The sequence below is a fragment of the Saccopteryx leptura genome, chromosome 4, assembly GCF_036850995.1.
Source record: "Saccopteryx leptura isolate mSacLep1 chromosome 4, mSacLep1_pri_phased_curated, whole genome shotgun sequence".
NCBI lineage: Eukaryota > Metazoa > Chordata > Mammalia > Chiroptera > Emballonuridae > Saccopteryx > Saccopteryx leptura.
In genome coordinates, this window is record NC_089506.1 from 188,933,225 (window position 1) to 188,949,360 (window position 16,136).

At 43.2% G+C, this 16,136-nt stretch overlaps 1 protein-coding gene across 2 annotated transcripts in view; it reads left to right on the forward strand.

Annotated features, from left to right (window-relative positions):
- Positions 1–1,951: 1,951 nt before the first annotated feature.
- The window catches only part of PILRA (paired immunoglobin like type 2 receptor alpha), a 30,614-nt gene continuing 16,429 nt past the window's right edge, over positions 1,952–16,136 (forward strand). The window contains exons 1-2 of one of the 2 annotated variants that reach the window (XM_066382241.1): positions 1,952–2,184; positions 2,465–2,854. In XM_066382241.1, coding sequence (XP_066238338.1) covers positions 2,097–2,184; positions 2,465–2,854 — 478 coding nt within the window. In that variant the 5' untranslated portion in view covers positions 1,952–2,096. The remainder of the gene's footprint in view (positions 2,185–2,464; positions 2,855–16,136) is intronic. The other variant, XM_066382242.1, reaches the window with a different exon arrangement.

Genomic DNA, 16,136 nt, shown 5'->3' on the forward strand with positions numbered 1-16,136 from the left:
GGGCCAAGGCAAGAATGGGTATCACCTCATAAACAAGGCAGGCTACCCTCTGGAGGTCCTGCTGAGAAGCCAGTGGGTCCCTTGTTGTCTCCTCCGCCCACATTTCCAGCTGTTACAAATAGAGATAGTAATGCACCCACCACAGAATGTTGTAAAGCTGTAAAGGAGGCAATGGATGTTTAGCACCTGACTCAGATAAGAGGATTCCATAAAAACTTGAAACCTGGCCCTGGCCGGTTGGCTCAGCGGTAGAGCGTCGGCCTGGCGTGTGGGGGACCGGGGTTCGATTCCCGGCCACGGCACATGGGAGAAGCGCCCATTTGCTTCTCCACCCCCACCCCCTCCTTCCTCTCTGTCTCTCTCTTCCCCTCCTGCAGCCGAGGCTCCATTGGAGCAAAGATGGCCCGGGCGCTGGGGATGGCTCCTTGGCCTCTGCCCCAGGCGCTAGAGTGGCTCTGGTCATGGCAGAGCGACGCCCCGGAGGGGCAGAGCATCGCCCCCTGGTGGGCAGAGCGTCGCCCCTGGTGGGCGTGCTGGGTGGATCCCGGTCGGGCGCATGCGGGAGTCTGTCTGACTGTCTCTCCCCGTTTCCAGCTTCAGAAAAATACAAAAAAAAAAAAAAACAAAAAAAAAAAACTTGAAACCTCCCTTCTCAGGTCCAGAGGAGGGGTAAGAAAAGCAGGCACAGTTACGGCCCTGGGAGAAGCGTGGAAGAAAACTGTTAGGACTGGGGAAGAAACTGATAAAAAGAAAAGGGAAGTTGGTCTGCTGCTTCCATCGCCAGAAGACCAAGGCCACTTCCTCTGATGAAATCATGCCCACCCACTCCCATGGTCTACTCAGTGAGTTGATGTCAACCTCATTCTGGGGAGGGGATGGGCAGGACCTCCTGTGAGTCATCAAAGACCCCAGTCCCCAAGCCCTCACTCTGTCCAGCACCAGTCACAGGCTGGCAGTGCTCTCCATTCGAGATGGTCCCAGGGGCTCTTTCAGGGGTGACTCATTACTGCTCTGATCTCTAATCCCCTCTGTCCAGGGAAGGCTCTGGCTTACTTGGCCAAGGCTCTCACAGCTGTGGATGGAATCACCTAAGGAGCATTATAAAAACACAGTGTCGGGGGGCTCACCCCCCAGAGCTCTGCACTCTAATGCTGAGGTCTAGAGGTTCTGTGGTGCAACCAGGTAGAAGCATCCAGAAAGAACAGAAGGCTCTGTGGACTCAGCAAGATTGCAGTTCAAGTCAGGACCCATCACTTGAGAGTCATGGGCCTGGGGCACACCCTCTCTGAGTCTTGGTCGCTCACATGTGAAGTGGTGTAGACAGAGGGCCTTGCAGATCCGGACTTGAATTCTGTGCATAGAGCTGGGGCCTCCAGAAGGCCCACTCTCTCAGGAGGTGGGAGTGGCACACCAGCTTCATCTCCTAACCTCAGGGAGGGTGTGAGGTGCACAGAGGGAACAGAATGGGGCCTGTGTACTACACGGGAAGGCGAGAGGTCAAGAGCCAGATGGATGCACCTGTTGCTGGGGCTGGGGTCATCCCCAGCAGGGTCTCCCTCCTCCTTCTCTCTAAGGGGCTGTAGCTGGGCAGAGATTCATGGCTGCCTTTCCTCTCCTGAAAGAGCCTGAGCTGATCCTACTGCCCCTTCGCCTGGGATGAGAGAGAGAAACAGAGAAGCAGAGAAAAGGAGAGAGAGAGAGACAGAGGTGGGAACAGACTCCTAAGGAGATGAGGCAATCCCTCGCAGAGACAAGGAGTTGAGATGGGAGAGGAGGGGCCCCGGGCAGCCAAGGTCAGGACCACACTTATCAGCATGAGGATGGGACGGGGACGTATATCATGGCTCTCTCTCTCTGCACTGATCACAGGGGAGGCCCTTTTGCAATAGAGGAAAAGAAGAAGCCAGATTGAAAAAGGAAGTGCTGGTCACTCTGGGGCAGGCATGTTTGGGGAAGGCCCCCGCCCTCCCTCAGTCCCCTGAAGGAACCTGATCCTGCCTCTCCTGGTGATCAGAATACCAGGAGGCTGCCCTTCCACAGAGCCCCTCTGGCCTAGAGGCTCTACTTGTCTTCTCACCCAGCAGGAGAGCAAGGCGATGGGTCTGCCCCTGCTGCTACTGCTGCTGCCAGCATCTCTGCAGGCTGGTGAGTGGCTGGACCACCTGGCTCTGCCCAGGGCCACAGGTGAGCCTCGGGAGGGGCTGTGGCCAGGCGTCTGGAGAAGGGGTCTGCTGGAGTAGCCAGCCAGGCTTCCCGCCTGCAACAAGCTGCTCCTACAGTGCTGGGTCTCCGCACCCTCATCCCCCTCCCTACCCCAAGCCTGGGGAGGCAGACTCCAGCCAGAGGGCCAGTCCTACCATCTCTCACACTTCTGCCCTTGACTGAGGGTGCCAGACTGCCTGGGGTTATCCTCTTTGTCTCCCCAGGTGGCTTCAAAGTCTCTCCCTCTCCCTCCCTCCTCCAGGTGGCTCAGCAAAATGCAAATCAAACAATGTTTATGAAGTCAACCAACCAGAGCACCTCTCAGCCCCTGAGGGTGGCTCCATCCACATCCCCTTCTCCTTCTGCTACTCCTGGGAGCCAGCCAAGGATCCCAGAGAGAGTATATCCTGGAAGTGGGGAAATTTTCACGGGGAGTTCATCCACAACACAACCCTGCGTTTCACCCATAAGGATTTTAAGAACCGCCTCGTCCTGAACTGGACAAAGGGTGCGAGGAACGGCTCCCTCCTGATCTCTAACCTGCGGAAGGAGGACGACAGTACGTACTTCTGCCGAGTCCAGTTGACCACACAGAAAGAAGGCCAGCAGATGTGGCAGTCCATCCCGGGGACCAGTCTCACCATCACCAGAGGTGAGTCCCGCTGCCCTGGCCACTGGTGCCCTCGTCCCTCAGGACTGGTCCAGGCGCCTCTCTTCCTGACCTTTCTCTCAAACTCCTCTCCATGACTCAGACTCCTTCTCAGGCCTCTAACTTTACCTTTTCCATTGTAATCTCCCTCAAACTTAAGCTGCTTTCCTTGCCCACCCCCCTCACCCCCTCACTGACCCTCCCCAGCCCCAGCCCAATCCCCAGGCTTCAGCACCTTCCAGACTCCCTGGTTACCCTCCCTTCTTTCCCCAAGCTGGGGCTCCAGCCCTGCGCCCTGCCCCATGTCCTCCAGGTGGACTTGACTTTTTCAGGAAGTGGCCTGTATTCCCTTTGTCGTGTGTCTGTGTGGGGCCCCAGCTAGTCCATGTCTGAGTCTCCCCACAGCCATGAGCTCAGCCTGCAGACACAGGAGGCACCAACAGCTGCCTGAGGAATCCCCATTGCCCGGCCCCTGGTAACACCCTGTCACCTGTGTTCCCAGTCTTCCTGCTTCCCTTCCCCACTCTGCTCCCCAGAACATGGCCCTTAGTGCTCCCGCCCCAGTCCCATCTCTCCCTCTCCTTCCCCACCTCCACCCTCTGTATCCATTTGCCTTTCACAGCGACCCCCGCACCTCCCCCACACAACCCTGCTGTTGTGCCCTGCTCCCTCGGTCCTGGTCGTTAGAGGCCCCTCCGCAGCAGCAACAGGGCAGCTAGCTCCTGCTTACTGGGCACCACGTCCCAGCTGAACACATTGGTGTGCATGGCCCTAGTTAACCTGCACCAGGAACCCACAATAACAGTAGGAACCACTATCATCTTCCTGTTCCAGACTGGGAAAAGGAGGCTTTCACCTGCACGAAGTCACCATCACGGTGCAGATGGAATTTGAACCTAGTTTAACCCCAGAGACTCCTGTCTTAACCATTAGCCCTTCAGTCTCACCTACTGACTTGATCATTTTGTTGTCTTGACCTATTTTAACATACTACAGGGTGTGTTGTATTAATAGACCTACCTATATTACTCACTGGGTATGGGAATTTGAATTTAGGCTTATCCGTCTCCAGGGCAGTGGGGGAAGGGCTCTCTCCCAGGCCCAGGCATAAAGGGTTGTGTTGTAAGTTGAATTACTTTTTATAATCACTTGTGCTGGCAACTCTAAACTATGTCAGAGATGAATCACTCCTCCCAGCCTGGTTAAACCGCTGCCCCATCTTGACCACAGAGCTGGCTTTAGATCAATTATAAAGTGGCTCACAACCGAATTAAGCAAGACAGCCTTGGATTTATACTTCCTGCACCTCCTCCATATCTCCTTAAATGGCCATTTTTAAACAATTTTGTCTCTTTTTAGATCACTCTTTCTTCTTTCTTAATTCTTCCTTTTCTCATTTGTCTGTTTGAGTCACATTTAGTATAGGTTTTTTCATCAATAAATTAATTTTTTCAATTAATGCAATTAATAGGATATTCATGCTGATTTTTTTTAAGCCACTGAACTGCCCAGTCAGTGCCTGAAGATTTTTTTTTATAAATATCATGCTTTTTATTTATTTATTCATTTTTAGAGAGGAGAGAGGGAGAGAAAGGAGAGACAGAGAGAGAGAGAAGGGGGGAGGAGCTGGAAGCATCAACTCCTATATGTGCCTTGACCAGGCAAGCCCAGGGTTTCGAACCGGCGACCTCAGCATTTCCAGATCAACGCTTTATCCCACTGCGCCACCACAGATCAGGCTTGCTGATTTTTTTTAAAAAAAACAAAAGTACAAGAAAGTACATAACTGAGAGGAGTACTTTTAATCCAAGTACTTCAATGCAAAGACGTTACACTAAAGGAATATTTGCAGCAAATTTAATTGATAAGTTTGTGATTGGCTTATTAATTTTTTATGTACAAATGTTTTCTTTTATAGCCAAATCTAATAGTATTATCCTTCTTAATTATTTTTCTTTAATTTCTAAGCCCAAAATCTCATATCCCACAAAGGGTTGAAAATATTTTAATTTCTTCTAACTTTTATATGATTTCTTTCCACAATAAAATTCTTTAGTGTTGTGAGAATTTAGTTTGGTATGTGATGTGAGGCAAATAACTAAATTGATCTTTATACCAAGAAACTAATCAATTGTCCCAATCTCATTCACTGATTTCTTGAGTACTTTTTCTCTTCTCCATTGATTCATAGGCCTGGCTTCTAAGTTCTTTTGTGGTAGAGGATGCATTTATGGTCTCTCCATTCTGTTTCACCGTTTGTTTGATGGTTTGTTTGTTTGAAGGGTCAAATATTTTTAATGTTCTTTACAAGTCCTTCTTAGAATGCTAACCTATTTTTTTCAAGTTTTACTGAGAAGTAATTAACATACATCAGTGTGTAAGTTTAAGGTGTACAGCATGATAGTTTCATTTACATATACTGTGAAACAATTACCTCAGTAGGTTCAGCTAACACCCATGTTCTCATATAAATACAATTAAAAAAATAAGAAAAAAGGTTAAAAAGATTCTTCTTGTGATTAGAACTCTTAGGATTTACTCTCTTAACAACTCTCCTGTATGCCACAAAGCTGTTAGCTATAGTCATTGTATCCCTGGTACTTAGGTACTGATTTTGTAACTGGAAGTTTGTACCTTTTGATCATCTACCTCCAATTCCCCTTTCCCCCGCCTTCAGCCTCTGTTAATCAGAAGTGTTATCTCTTTTTCTATGAGTTAGGGCTTTTGAGTTACTTAGATATTACATAAAAGTGAGATCATACAGTATTGGTCTTCTTCTGTCTAACTTATTTCATTTAGCATAATGCCTTCCAAGTCTATTCATATGTGGCAAATAATGGTAGGGTTTCCTCCTTTTTATAGCTGAATAATATTCTATTATATCACCCATCACAACTTCTTTATCCATTCTTCCACCAGTGCATACTAAGCTTGTTTTCATATCTTGACAATTGTAAATGATGCTGCTATAAGTGTGGGGGTGCAGTTATCTTGTTAAACTACTATTTTTATTTCCATTGAATATATTCCCAGAAGTGCAATGGCTAAATTATATGGTAGGTCTATTTTTAATTATTTGAGGATCTTCCACACTATTTTTCATAGTGGCTGCACCAATTTCCACTCCCCCAACAGTGCACAATTTTCCCTTTTATCCACATCCCCTCTAGCATTTGTTAATTCTTGTCTTTTCAATGATAGCCATTCTAACAGGTGTGAGGTGATAGTTCATTGTGGATTTTTTTGATTTTTTTACTTTTAAATCAGTCTGTGTGTGTGAGAGAGAGAGAGAGATAAAGAGAGTCAGAGAGAGGGGCAGATAGGGACAGACAGACAGGAAGGGAAAGAAAGGAGAAGCATCAATCCCTCATTGCAGCTCCTTAGTTGTTCATTGATTGCTTTCTCATATATGCCTTGACCAGGGGGCTACAGCAGACCGAGTGACCCCTTGCTCAAGCCAGTGACCTTGGGCTCAAGCCAGCGACCATGGGGTCATGTCTATGATCCTATGCTCAAGCCAGAGAGTCCAGGCTCAAGCCAGCAACCTCAGGGTTTTGAGTCTGAGTCCTCTGCATTCCAGTTCAATGTACTATACACTGTGCCACCATCTGGTCAGGCTTAAATCAGTCTTTAACTTTCAATTTAGGTATAAGGATATATATATATATATATGTATGTATGTATGTATGTATGTATATGCATATATAAACATTTATTCAAATATTTCTTACTATTATCACATTAATAAGCATTTCTGTTTGTTGAGAGGAGATGCCATCATGATTAATGAAACCTATCTCGTGGTTTTATTTGCATTTCCCTAATGACTAGTGATCTAAGCATCTTTCCATTACCTTTTGCCCTTTTGTATATCTTCTCTAGAGAAATGTCTATTCAGGCCCTTTGCTTATTTTTAAATTGATTTTTTGTGTTTTGCTATTGAAGTGTATGAGTTATTTGGATATTTGGATATTAACCCACTATCAGATATTTATCACTTGTCTTTTCTTATATTAGTACCACAAATTTTATATATTGCAACCTTATATTTTAATGACTGATAAGACTATTTCCATCTCAACAACATTACTTCTTCTTCAATAACTTTATTATTGTTGTCTGCCTATTCCTTCACACAAATGTTAGAGTAAGTTTGCCAAGTTCTGGAAAAAATATTCACAAAGATTTTTTTTCGCCTGACCAGGTGGTGGTGCAGTGGGTAAAGCATCGGATTGGGATGCGGAAGACCCAGGTTCGAGACCCCGAGGTCTCCAGCTTGAGCACGGGCTCATCTGGTTTGAGCAAAAAGCTCACCAGCTTGAGCCCAAGGTCGCTGGCTCAAGCAAGGGGTTACTCAGTCTGCTGAAGGCCCACGGTCAAGGCACATATGAGAAAGCAATCAATGAACAACTAAGGTGTTGCAACGTGCAATGAAAAACTAATGATTAATGCTTCTCATCTCTCTGTTCCTGCTTGTCTGTCCCTGTCTATCCCTCTCTCTGACTCTCTCTCTCTGTCTCTGTAAAAGATTTTTTTTTCTTTTTAAATGAGAGGATAGGAGGCAAGACAGACTTCCACTAGTGGTGCAACAGGGACCCATCTGACAAGGTCCCTACAGGGTGGGCAATGCTCTGCCCATCTGCAGTGTTGCTCTGTTGCTCAACAATCGAACTATTCTTAGTGCTTCAAGTGGAGGCCATGGAGCCATCCTCAGTGTCCAGGGCCAACTCTCTTCAGTTGAGCCATGGCTGCAGGAGGGGAAGAGAGAGAGAGGAGCAGATATTTGCTTCTCCTGTGTGCCCTGGCTGGGAATCAAACCCTGGACATCCACATGGTGGCTAATGCTCTACCTCTGAGCCAACCAGCCAGGGCCCACAAAGATTTTTAAAATCAGAATTGTATTAAGCCTATAAAGCAATTGGCAGAAACTGAAATCAGTGTAATATACAATATTCCCACCCAGAAACAGGTCCTGTTTTTTATCCCTCAGTAAACCTCAGTAGTGTTCTTCTGAAGCTCATATAAATGTCTCACAAGGCTTTCCTCCCTATATTCTTTATTTTTATTATTAATGTGTAACATTATTTTTCATATTTATTTTTTATAATTTTCATTGTGAAATAATGCATAAATTCTGACCAAGATGGAGGGCTTTAAGTACCTGTTTACCTCCTCTGACTCCTAACATAGACAGCATAGGCAATTTTTTAAAGAAAAAAATCCACAAGAAAAATACTTTGTGAGCTCGGTGGACCAAAACAAAATCTGGGGAAACTGGAAACAAATAAACTAATGTAACTGACTTAGGAGACCAGATAAGCTGAACCCTAAGCCAGCAATGGGGCGACCCAGAGCAAGACAATTTGCACTGCAAAACCCCATAAAGGTTCAGGAACAGCAACCCCAAGTACCTGAAAGTGGGGGTGAAAGGGGGTCTGACAACTAGAGGATTTGTTGAAATCTATTTAAGACCAGGGAAATCTCCATAACCCCATCCCCCACACCAGCAGAAGATGAGATTCGGTAACCAAAAAAAAAAAAAAAAAAATGAACCAGAGGGAGTCTGAGTGAAGTACCCTGGGCATAACTGGGGGCAAGGGTTCAGTTCTTAAAACTGGAGATTTGGTGAATTGATGAAACCCTAAAAAGGGTTAGATGCCTCCTAAGACTCAGGGAGCCAGGCTGATGTCCCCCCATCCCACCAGGGACAGAAGACCAGGAGATTCTTCTCTGGGAAATCTCTCTGATGGGGCCAAAAAAAAGATCTAGAAACCTAACAGATCATTCTACAGCCCACTAACTGACCAGCACTTTCTTCCATGACACACACAACTTCCAATCAGTGTTGCTTTCTGCCCACTGGGGGCCAAAAGGGCAAGGAGAGTGGGGTCTCCGTCTCACACCAAGTTCCCCAGCACTGAGAACTGTACCCTCGCCTCAGCTGTGCCAGGGATGCCCCAGACTAGAGGCGCCATTTTGAAATATGACTAAACCAAATATTTAAGGAAAGTTTCTCCCATGAAGTTCAGAGAACATAACAATAAGGGTAGAGTTAGAGAGAGGATAAAAAAGAACCTCAAAAAAGCCAAGACAATGGAAGGAAAGTAACATTGCCAAGTTACAATCATTTTCAGAAAGTCGTGCATGTATGTGACAAAAAAAGGTGCTTTACAAGGGAGCCTTCCAAACAATAAAGGAGCCCTTGGAAATTAGAGATAAAATAGCAAAGATGGAAAATTTGATAAAAAAAAAAAAAGATTGAAAGATAAAGTTTATGGAAATCTCTCAGAAGGTAGAACAAAAGGTCAAAGATTTGGAAATTGTAGCGGGTTGAATATCGGTGGTCTATGAAAAGATATGTCCATGTCCTAATCCCCAGACCCTGTGACTATTTTCAGAAGTGATAACAGATGGGATTCAGTCAATATAATATAGAAACAATAAAAAAAGATAAGAAAAAATGAAGCTTCATCTAAGAGGTCCAACCTCTGAATAATACTAGTTCCAGAAATAGAGAAGAGAGTGGGGAAGAAAATATTAAAGCAATTATTCTAGAAATATTCTAGAACAAAAGAGCCTGGCAAAATGGGTAAAAAAACAAGCAAACCAACAAAAAAAACAAAACAAAAAACCTACTGCAAGACACTGCAACATGAAAAATTTTAATGTCAAAGATAAAAAGAAGATCCAACAAATTTCCAAGGAGGAAGGAAACAGGACCAATCCAGAGATCCAGGAATCAGTTGGCTTTGGATATCTCAAGAGCAACACAAGAAGCTAGACGACAATGGCTGAGTACCTTGAAATTCCAAGGTACTCAGCCTTGAATTATTTCATTCATTCATTTAACACATATTGATTGTCTACTATGGCACTGGGAAATCAGCAATTTTAAAAAATACTCTCAACAATGGAACTTATATTTGAGTTAGGAAAAAAAATCTCTCAAAAAGGAAACAAATTAGTTCTATATCAGGTGGGGGTGAAGAGAAAAGGAGGAAAATGAAGCAGAATCGATGGGATAGAGGTTGCTAGGGGGGCTTCTGTACCCAGATGGAACAAGGAGGACCTCTGGGATACTAGTCAGAGTCCCAGCAGGAAGCAGCCACTCGCACAGGGTAATGAGGAGAATTCTGAGTGGGGCACAGGATAGGAAAACCTATCAGGGATGGTGAGACACCTGGAACCAGCCATGGGCCTAAGGAACAGGGGAGGGAGTGGGTATTGAGCCCCAGAGAGGAGCTGTGGTCTCTGGGGAGAGTCAGCATGCCCATGAGTTAGTTTTATGTGTCAGTTTGACTGGGCTAAGGGACACCCAGATAGCTGGTAAGACATTGTTTCTAGAGGTGAGGGGTTTTTTGAAAAAAATTAGCAGTGAGCATTATCCATTCAGTATGTGCCCAAATAGGTCAATAAGGAAGGGTAAATTTGCTCTCTGCTTGAGCTGGGACATCCATCTTCTTCTGCCCTCAGACATCAGAGCTCCTCGTTCTCAGACCCTCAGGTTGACTAGAAGTATGCAACTGGCTCTCCTGGGCCTTCTTCTTGCAGACAGCAGATCATGGGACTTCTCAGACTCTTTTATAGTGTGAGCCAAAAACTCATAACAAAACTCCTCCTGTATTCCTATATATCCTATTGATTCTGTTTCTCTGGAGAACACAGACTCATGCAGTGCCCATCAGAGAGAGAGCAAAGGGCTTTTCCCTGACATAAATCTTCTCTCCTTCTGTCTCTGCTAACGACTCCCATTGGCCACGGAATGAAAACCAAGGAGTGAGAGCCCATGGATGGAATCCACCAAGACCATTTTCTTCAAAAGCACAAAGCAGGTGGTAAAGCCAGCTGAAAAATCCAGCCTGGGCACAGGAAGTGAGGGAGAGGTCTAAAGAAGAATGTTCCAGTCAAAAGGGAACCGCAAGGTAAAGGCCATAATGTTGCAAGCCAGCGTGACTCATAATTATGCAGGTCTCAAGTGGGAACATGGAGGATTAGAAAATAAACACAGAGAGAAAAAGGATGGGACCAGGAGGACTCATTGCCAAGACTGATGGTCTGCAAGAGCAAGCCCCTACCCCCAAAACACTTTATTTATAGTGCAGAGCAAAGCCATTTGCAAAACAAAGAGAGCTCAGATACAAATTCACATTTCTGAGGCAAACCAAAAATTCTCCCAAGTGCATAAGACCCCCCACCATGCCTAACATCTTAACTTCACAAAACAAAGGATAAGAAGAACACAGCAACTGCCTCCAGTCTCTTCGAGGGACAGGGGGATGAGAGGAGTAGAAACCATCAGCATTACAGCTAACATGGAGGTGTAAGGAAGGGCATGTAAATTGCCTTTACCAACTTAATCAAACAATCAGAGATTGTGGGGAAGAGCTTAGCCCTTTGGCTTAAGCGTTAAACTGCAAGGACTTTTGTCAGCTTGCAGACTCCCACACCATGAGGTAAGATAAGAGTGGCCGAAGCAGATGAAGAGCCTGAGGAAGGCAGGAGGTGAGGTTAGAACAGACAGTGGGGCAGGACCTGTGAGGCTTTGAAAGCCAAGGTAAGAACTGTCACTCAGTGTGATGGTGGCTAGTGAGGGTGTCCTGCAGAGGAGTGCGGTGACCTGATTTATACTGAAAAGTGTCTGTCTAGCTGTTGGAAGACCAGTGAAAAGTAATGTGGCTTGATTAGGGTGTCAGCAATGGCGGGGTGAGAAGTGGCCAGATGCTGGTTACACTGTGAAGACAAAGTGGACAGAATTTGCAGGTGATTGGATGTGGGGGTGAGAAAGAGAGAAGAACCAAGGATGACTCTAAGGCTTTTGGCCTGCGCATCGTAAAGGATAGAGTGGCTGAGAAGGGGAATGGGAGAGAAACAGTTTGGGAGGAAATCAAGAGCTCGGTTTTGGACATCTTAAATTTGAAATCTTAACAGAAAAATGAATGGAATATGATGGGCAGTGAGATAGATGAGTCTGAAGTGCAGGGGAGAGTCGGCTGGGTGTGTGCATTTGGGAGTAATTATCACTAGTAATAATGCTGTGAGGCTGGGTGAGATCATCTGGAAAGTGAGTGTAGATAGAGAGGAGGTGCTAGGACTGTTGGGAAGACAAAGAGGAATCAACAAAGAAGACTGAGAAGAAGCCGCTCAGGAGTCAGGAGAAGAAGCAATAGGAGAATGGTGTCCCGGAAGGCAAGTGAAGAACCCATTTCATGAAAGGGAAATGTCAAATGCTGAAAGCTGAGTAAAATGGAGAAAATGAGGGTGTAAGAGATCTAATTCTTCAATTTCAAAAGTAGGAAGTAAATATATACTACCTAAAACAAGAAACCTCAAACAACAGCAGTATGCACATGTGATTTAGAAATATGAAGTTCAGCTATAGGTGCTAAAAATAGTTGCCTCTGGGGAGTGGGAAGGGAGTGAGGAGGCTTATGCAAGAAATTGCTGGGGGTTTTCGTTTTTGTTTTTGTTTTTTTTTTCCTAAATTCTCTATTTTTGTAATTTAGAAAATTAATTTTAACTGGGTGACATTGATCAATAAGTATACAGAGATTTCAGGCAAACATCACTTCATCATTTAAATAGTGAATTGTGTTGTATATCTATAACCTAAAGCCAAATCATTTTCCATTACCTAGTATTTGTCCCTCTTTACACACTTCCCCCAAGTCCCCTTTCCCTTTCTCTACATCTCCCTCCCCTTGGTAACCACTGCACTCTTATCTATGTCCATGAGTCTCAGCTTTGTATCCCACCTATATGTGAAATCATACAGTTCTTAGCTTTTTCTTATTTACTTATTTCACTTAGTATAATATTCTCAAGGTCCATCCATGTTGTTGTACATGATCCGATGTCATCATTTCTTTTTTTATTATTATTAATTTTAGTGGGGTGACATTGATAACATTGTCTTCCGTCACCTTCTAACTGGTTTTCTTTGTGCCCCTCCCCTCCCCCAACCCCCTCCCTCTCCTCCCCCCCACCCTGTAACCCCAACACTGTTGTCCATGTCTCTGAGTCTTATTTTTATGTCCCACCTATGTATAGAATCATATAGTTCTTAGTTTTTTCTGATTTACTTATGAAATTGCTGTTTTTATAAGCTGTATACAATTTTTGCACTCTTAAATTATGTGCCTATACAACTCTGATAAAAATAAATATTAAAATTTTAAATAATAAGGGTACTATTAATACTTGCACATAATTTTAAAAATTATCAAACAGCACAAAAGAGAATCAAATTAAAAGTATGTTTCTCCCTCTCCATTTTATCTGCCCAGCTACTACCTCTTTCTGTGGAAATGTTCTCTCTTACAGATATATCTATAGATATACATACAGATATAGGTATAGATATAGAAAAATAGAATTAAACTGCATACTATTTTGCTCTACAACCTCCTATTTGTACTGTATGCACCTCAAGTATCTTTCCATTTCAGCACATATACATTCATGCCTTTTGTTTTAATAGCTATGGTATCAAAAATAAAATAAAGTACCTAGGGATGAATTTAACCAACAAGGTAAAAGACCTGTACTCAGAAATTATAAGACACTAAAGAAAGAAATTGAAGAAAATACAAATAAATGGAAGCATATACCATGCTCATGAATTGGAAGAATTAACATCATTAAGATGTCCATACTACCCAGCGCAATCTATATATTCAACACAATTCCTATCAAAATATCAATAGTGCATTTCACAGAACTAGAACAAATAATCCAAAAATTTATATGGAACCTCAAAAGACCCCCCAAACAGCCACAGCAGTCTTGAAAAAGAAGAACAAAGTTGGTGGTACCATGCTACATAATATCAAACTATACTACAAGACTATAATAATCAAAATAATATGGTACTGCCTGAACAGTGGTGGCACAGTGGATAGAGCATTGACCTGGGATACTAAGGTCCCAGGTTCAAATCCCCAAGGTCATCAGCTTGAGTGCAAGCTCACCAGCTTGAGAGCAGGGTGGTTGGCTTGAGTGTGGTATCATCAACATGATTCCATGGTTGCTGGCTTGAGCCCAAAAGTCACTGGCTTAAAGCCCAAGGTTGCTGGTTTGAGCCCAAGGTTGTTGGTTTGAGCAAAGGGTCACTGGCTAAGCTGAAGCCCCCTGGTCAAAGCACTTGTGAGAAGCAATCAATTAACAACTAAAAAAGTGTCACAACTACAAGTTGATGCTTCTCATCTCTCTCCCTTCCATTTTCTATTTCTGTCTCTCTGTATGTGTCTTTCTCTCACACGCACACATTAAAAAAGAAAAAATTTAAAAAGCATGGTACTGGCATAAAAGGCATATAAATCAATGGAACAGAACAGAGACACCAGAAATAAACTCACACCTGTATGAGCAATTAATATATGACAAAGTAGACAAGAATATACAATGGGATAAAGACAGTTTTTCAGTGAATGATGTTGGGAAAATTAGACAGATACATGCAAGATAAACTCAAAATGGATTGAAGATTTAAATGCCAGACTTAAAACAGTAAAACTCTTAGAAGAAAACATAGGCAGTAAAATCTCTGACATTTTTCTTACAAATATTTTTTCTGATATATCTCTTCATGCAAGAGAAACAAAAGAAAAAAATAAACAAATGGAACTACATCAAACCAAAAAGATTTTGCACAGCAAAGGAAACCACCGACAAAACAAAAAGACAACTTACTGATTGGAAGAAAATATTTGCCAATAACACATTTGATAAGGGGTTAATATTTATAATTTATAAAGACCTCACACAACTCAGCACCAAAAAATGAAAAATCCAATTAATAAATGGACAGGAGACCTTTATAAATAGACACTTCTCCAAAAGGACATACAGATAGCCAATAGACATATGAAAAGATGCTCAATGGCACTAACCACCAGAGAAATGTAAACTAAAACCACAATAAGCTACTACCTCACACCTGTCAGAATGGCTAGCGTCCATAAATCAACAAACAAGTGTTGACAAAAATGTGGAAAAACTGGAACCCTAATGCACTATTGGTAGGAATGAAGATTGGTGCAACCACTATAGAAATTTTGGAGGTTTCTCAAAAATTTAAAAATGGAACTGATATATATCCACTTCTGGGTATATGCCCCCCAAAACCCAAAACACTGATTTAAAAAAATAAATGCAGCCCTATGTTCACTGCTACATTATTTACAATAGCTAAGATATGAATGCAACCCAAGTGCTCATCAATAGGCAAGTGAATAAAAAAGTGGTGGTATATAGATATAATGGAATATTAGTCAGCCATGAAAAAGAATATAATCTGACCATTTGTAATAGCATGAATGGACCTAGACGATATCATGCTAAGTAAAATAAGTCAGACAGAGAAAGCCATATACCAAATGCTTTCACTTATGTGTGGAATCTAAAAAGCAAAATAAATAAATAAACAAAATAGAAACAGACTCATAAATATAGAGATTAGATTGATATTTGTCAGATGGAAAGGATTTGGGGATAGGGGGCTGGGTGAAAAACAGGAAGGGATTAAAAAGTACAAATTGGTAGTCACAAAATAATCATGGGGATATAAAGTACAGCATAGGGAATATAGCCAAAAATATTGTAATAACTATGTATGGTGACCAGTGGGTACTTGAAATATTGGGGTACTACTTTGTAAAGTATGATTATCTAATCACTATTTTGTATACCTGAAACTAATACAAAATAATATTGAATGTAAATAGCTGCATATATCTATCCTGTTGTAGCAATGTATTATAATTTACTTAGTCTCCTATTTAAAGACATTTGGGTTGTTGCCACATCACAACAATGCTGCAAAGAACACCCTTAAACACAGGCCTTTTAATATCTGCACCAGCATTCCCATAGGAAAAATTACTAGCACTAAAATAACTAGGCCAGCCTGACCAGGCAGTAGTGCAGTGGATAGAGCGTCAGACTGGGACGCAGAGGACCCAGGTTCGAAACCCCAAGGTTGCCAGCTTGAGCATGGGCTCATCCGGCTTGAGTGTGGGTTCAACAGCTTGAGTGCAGGGTTGCTGGCTTGAGCACAGGATTATAGACATTACCCTATGGTCGCTGGCTTGAGCAAGTGGTCACTTGCTCTGCTGTAGCCCCCCAGTCAAGGCACACGAGAGAAAGCAATTGATGAACAACTAAGGAGCTGCAACGGAGAATTGATGCTTCTTATCTCTCTCCTTTCCTGTCTGTCGGTTTCTATCTGTCTCTATCACAGTAAATTAATTAATTAATTAATTAATTAACGAGGACAAAGAGTATGCAT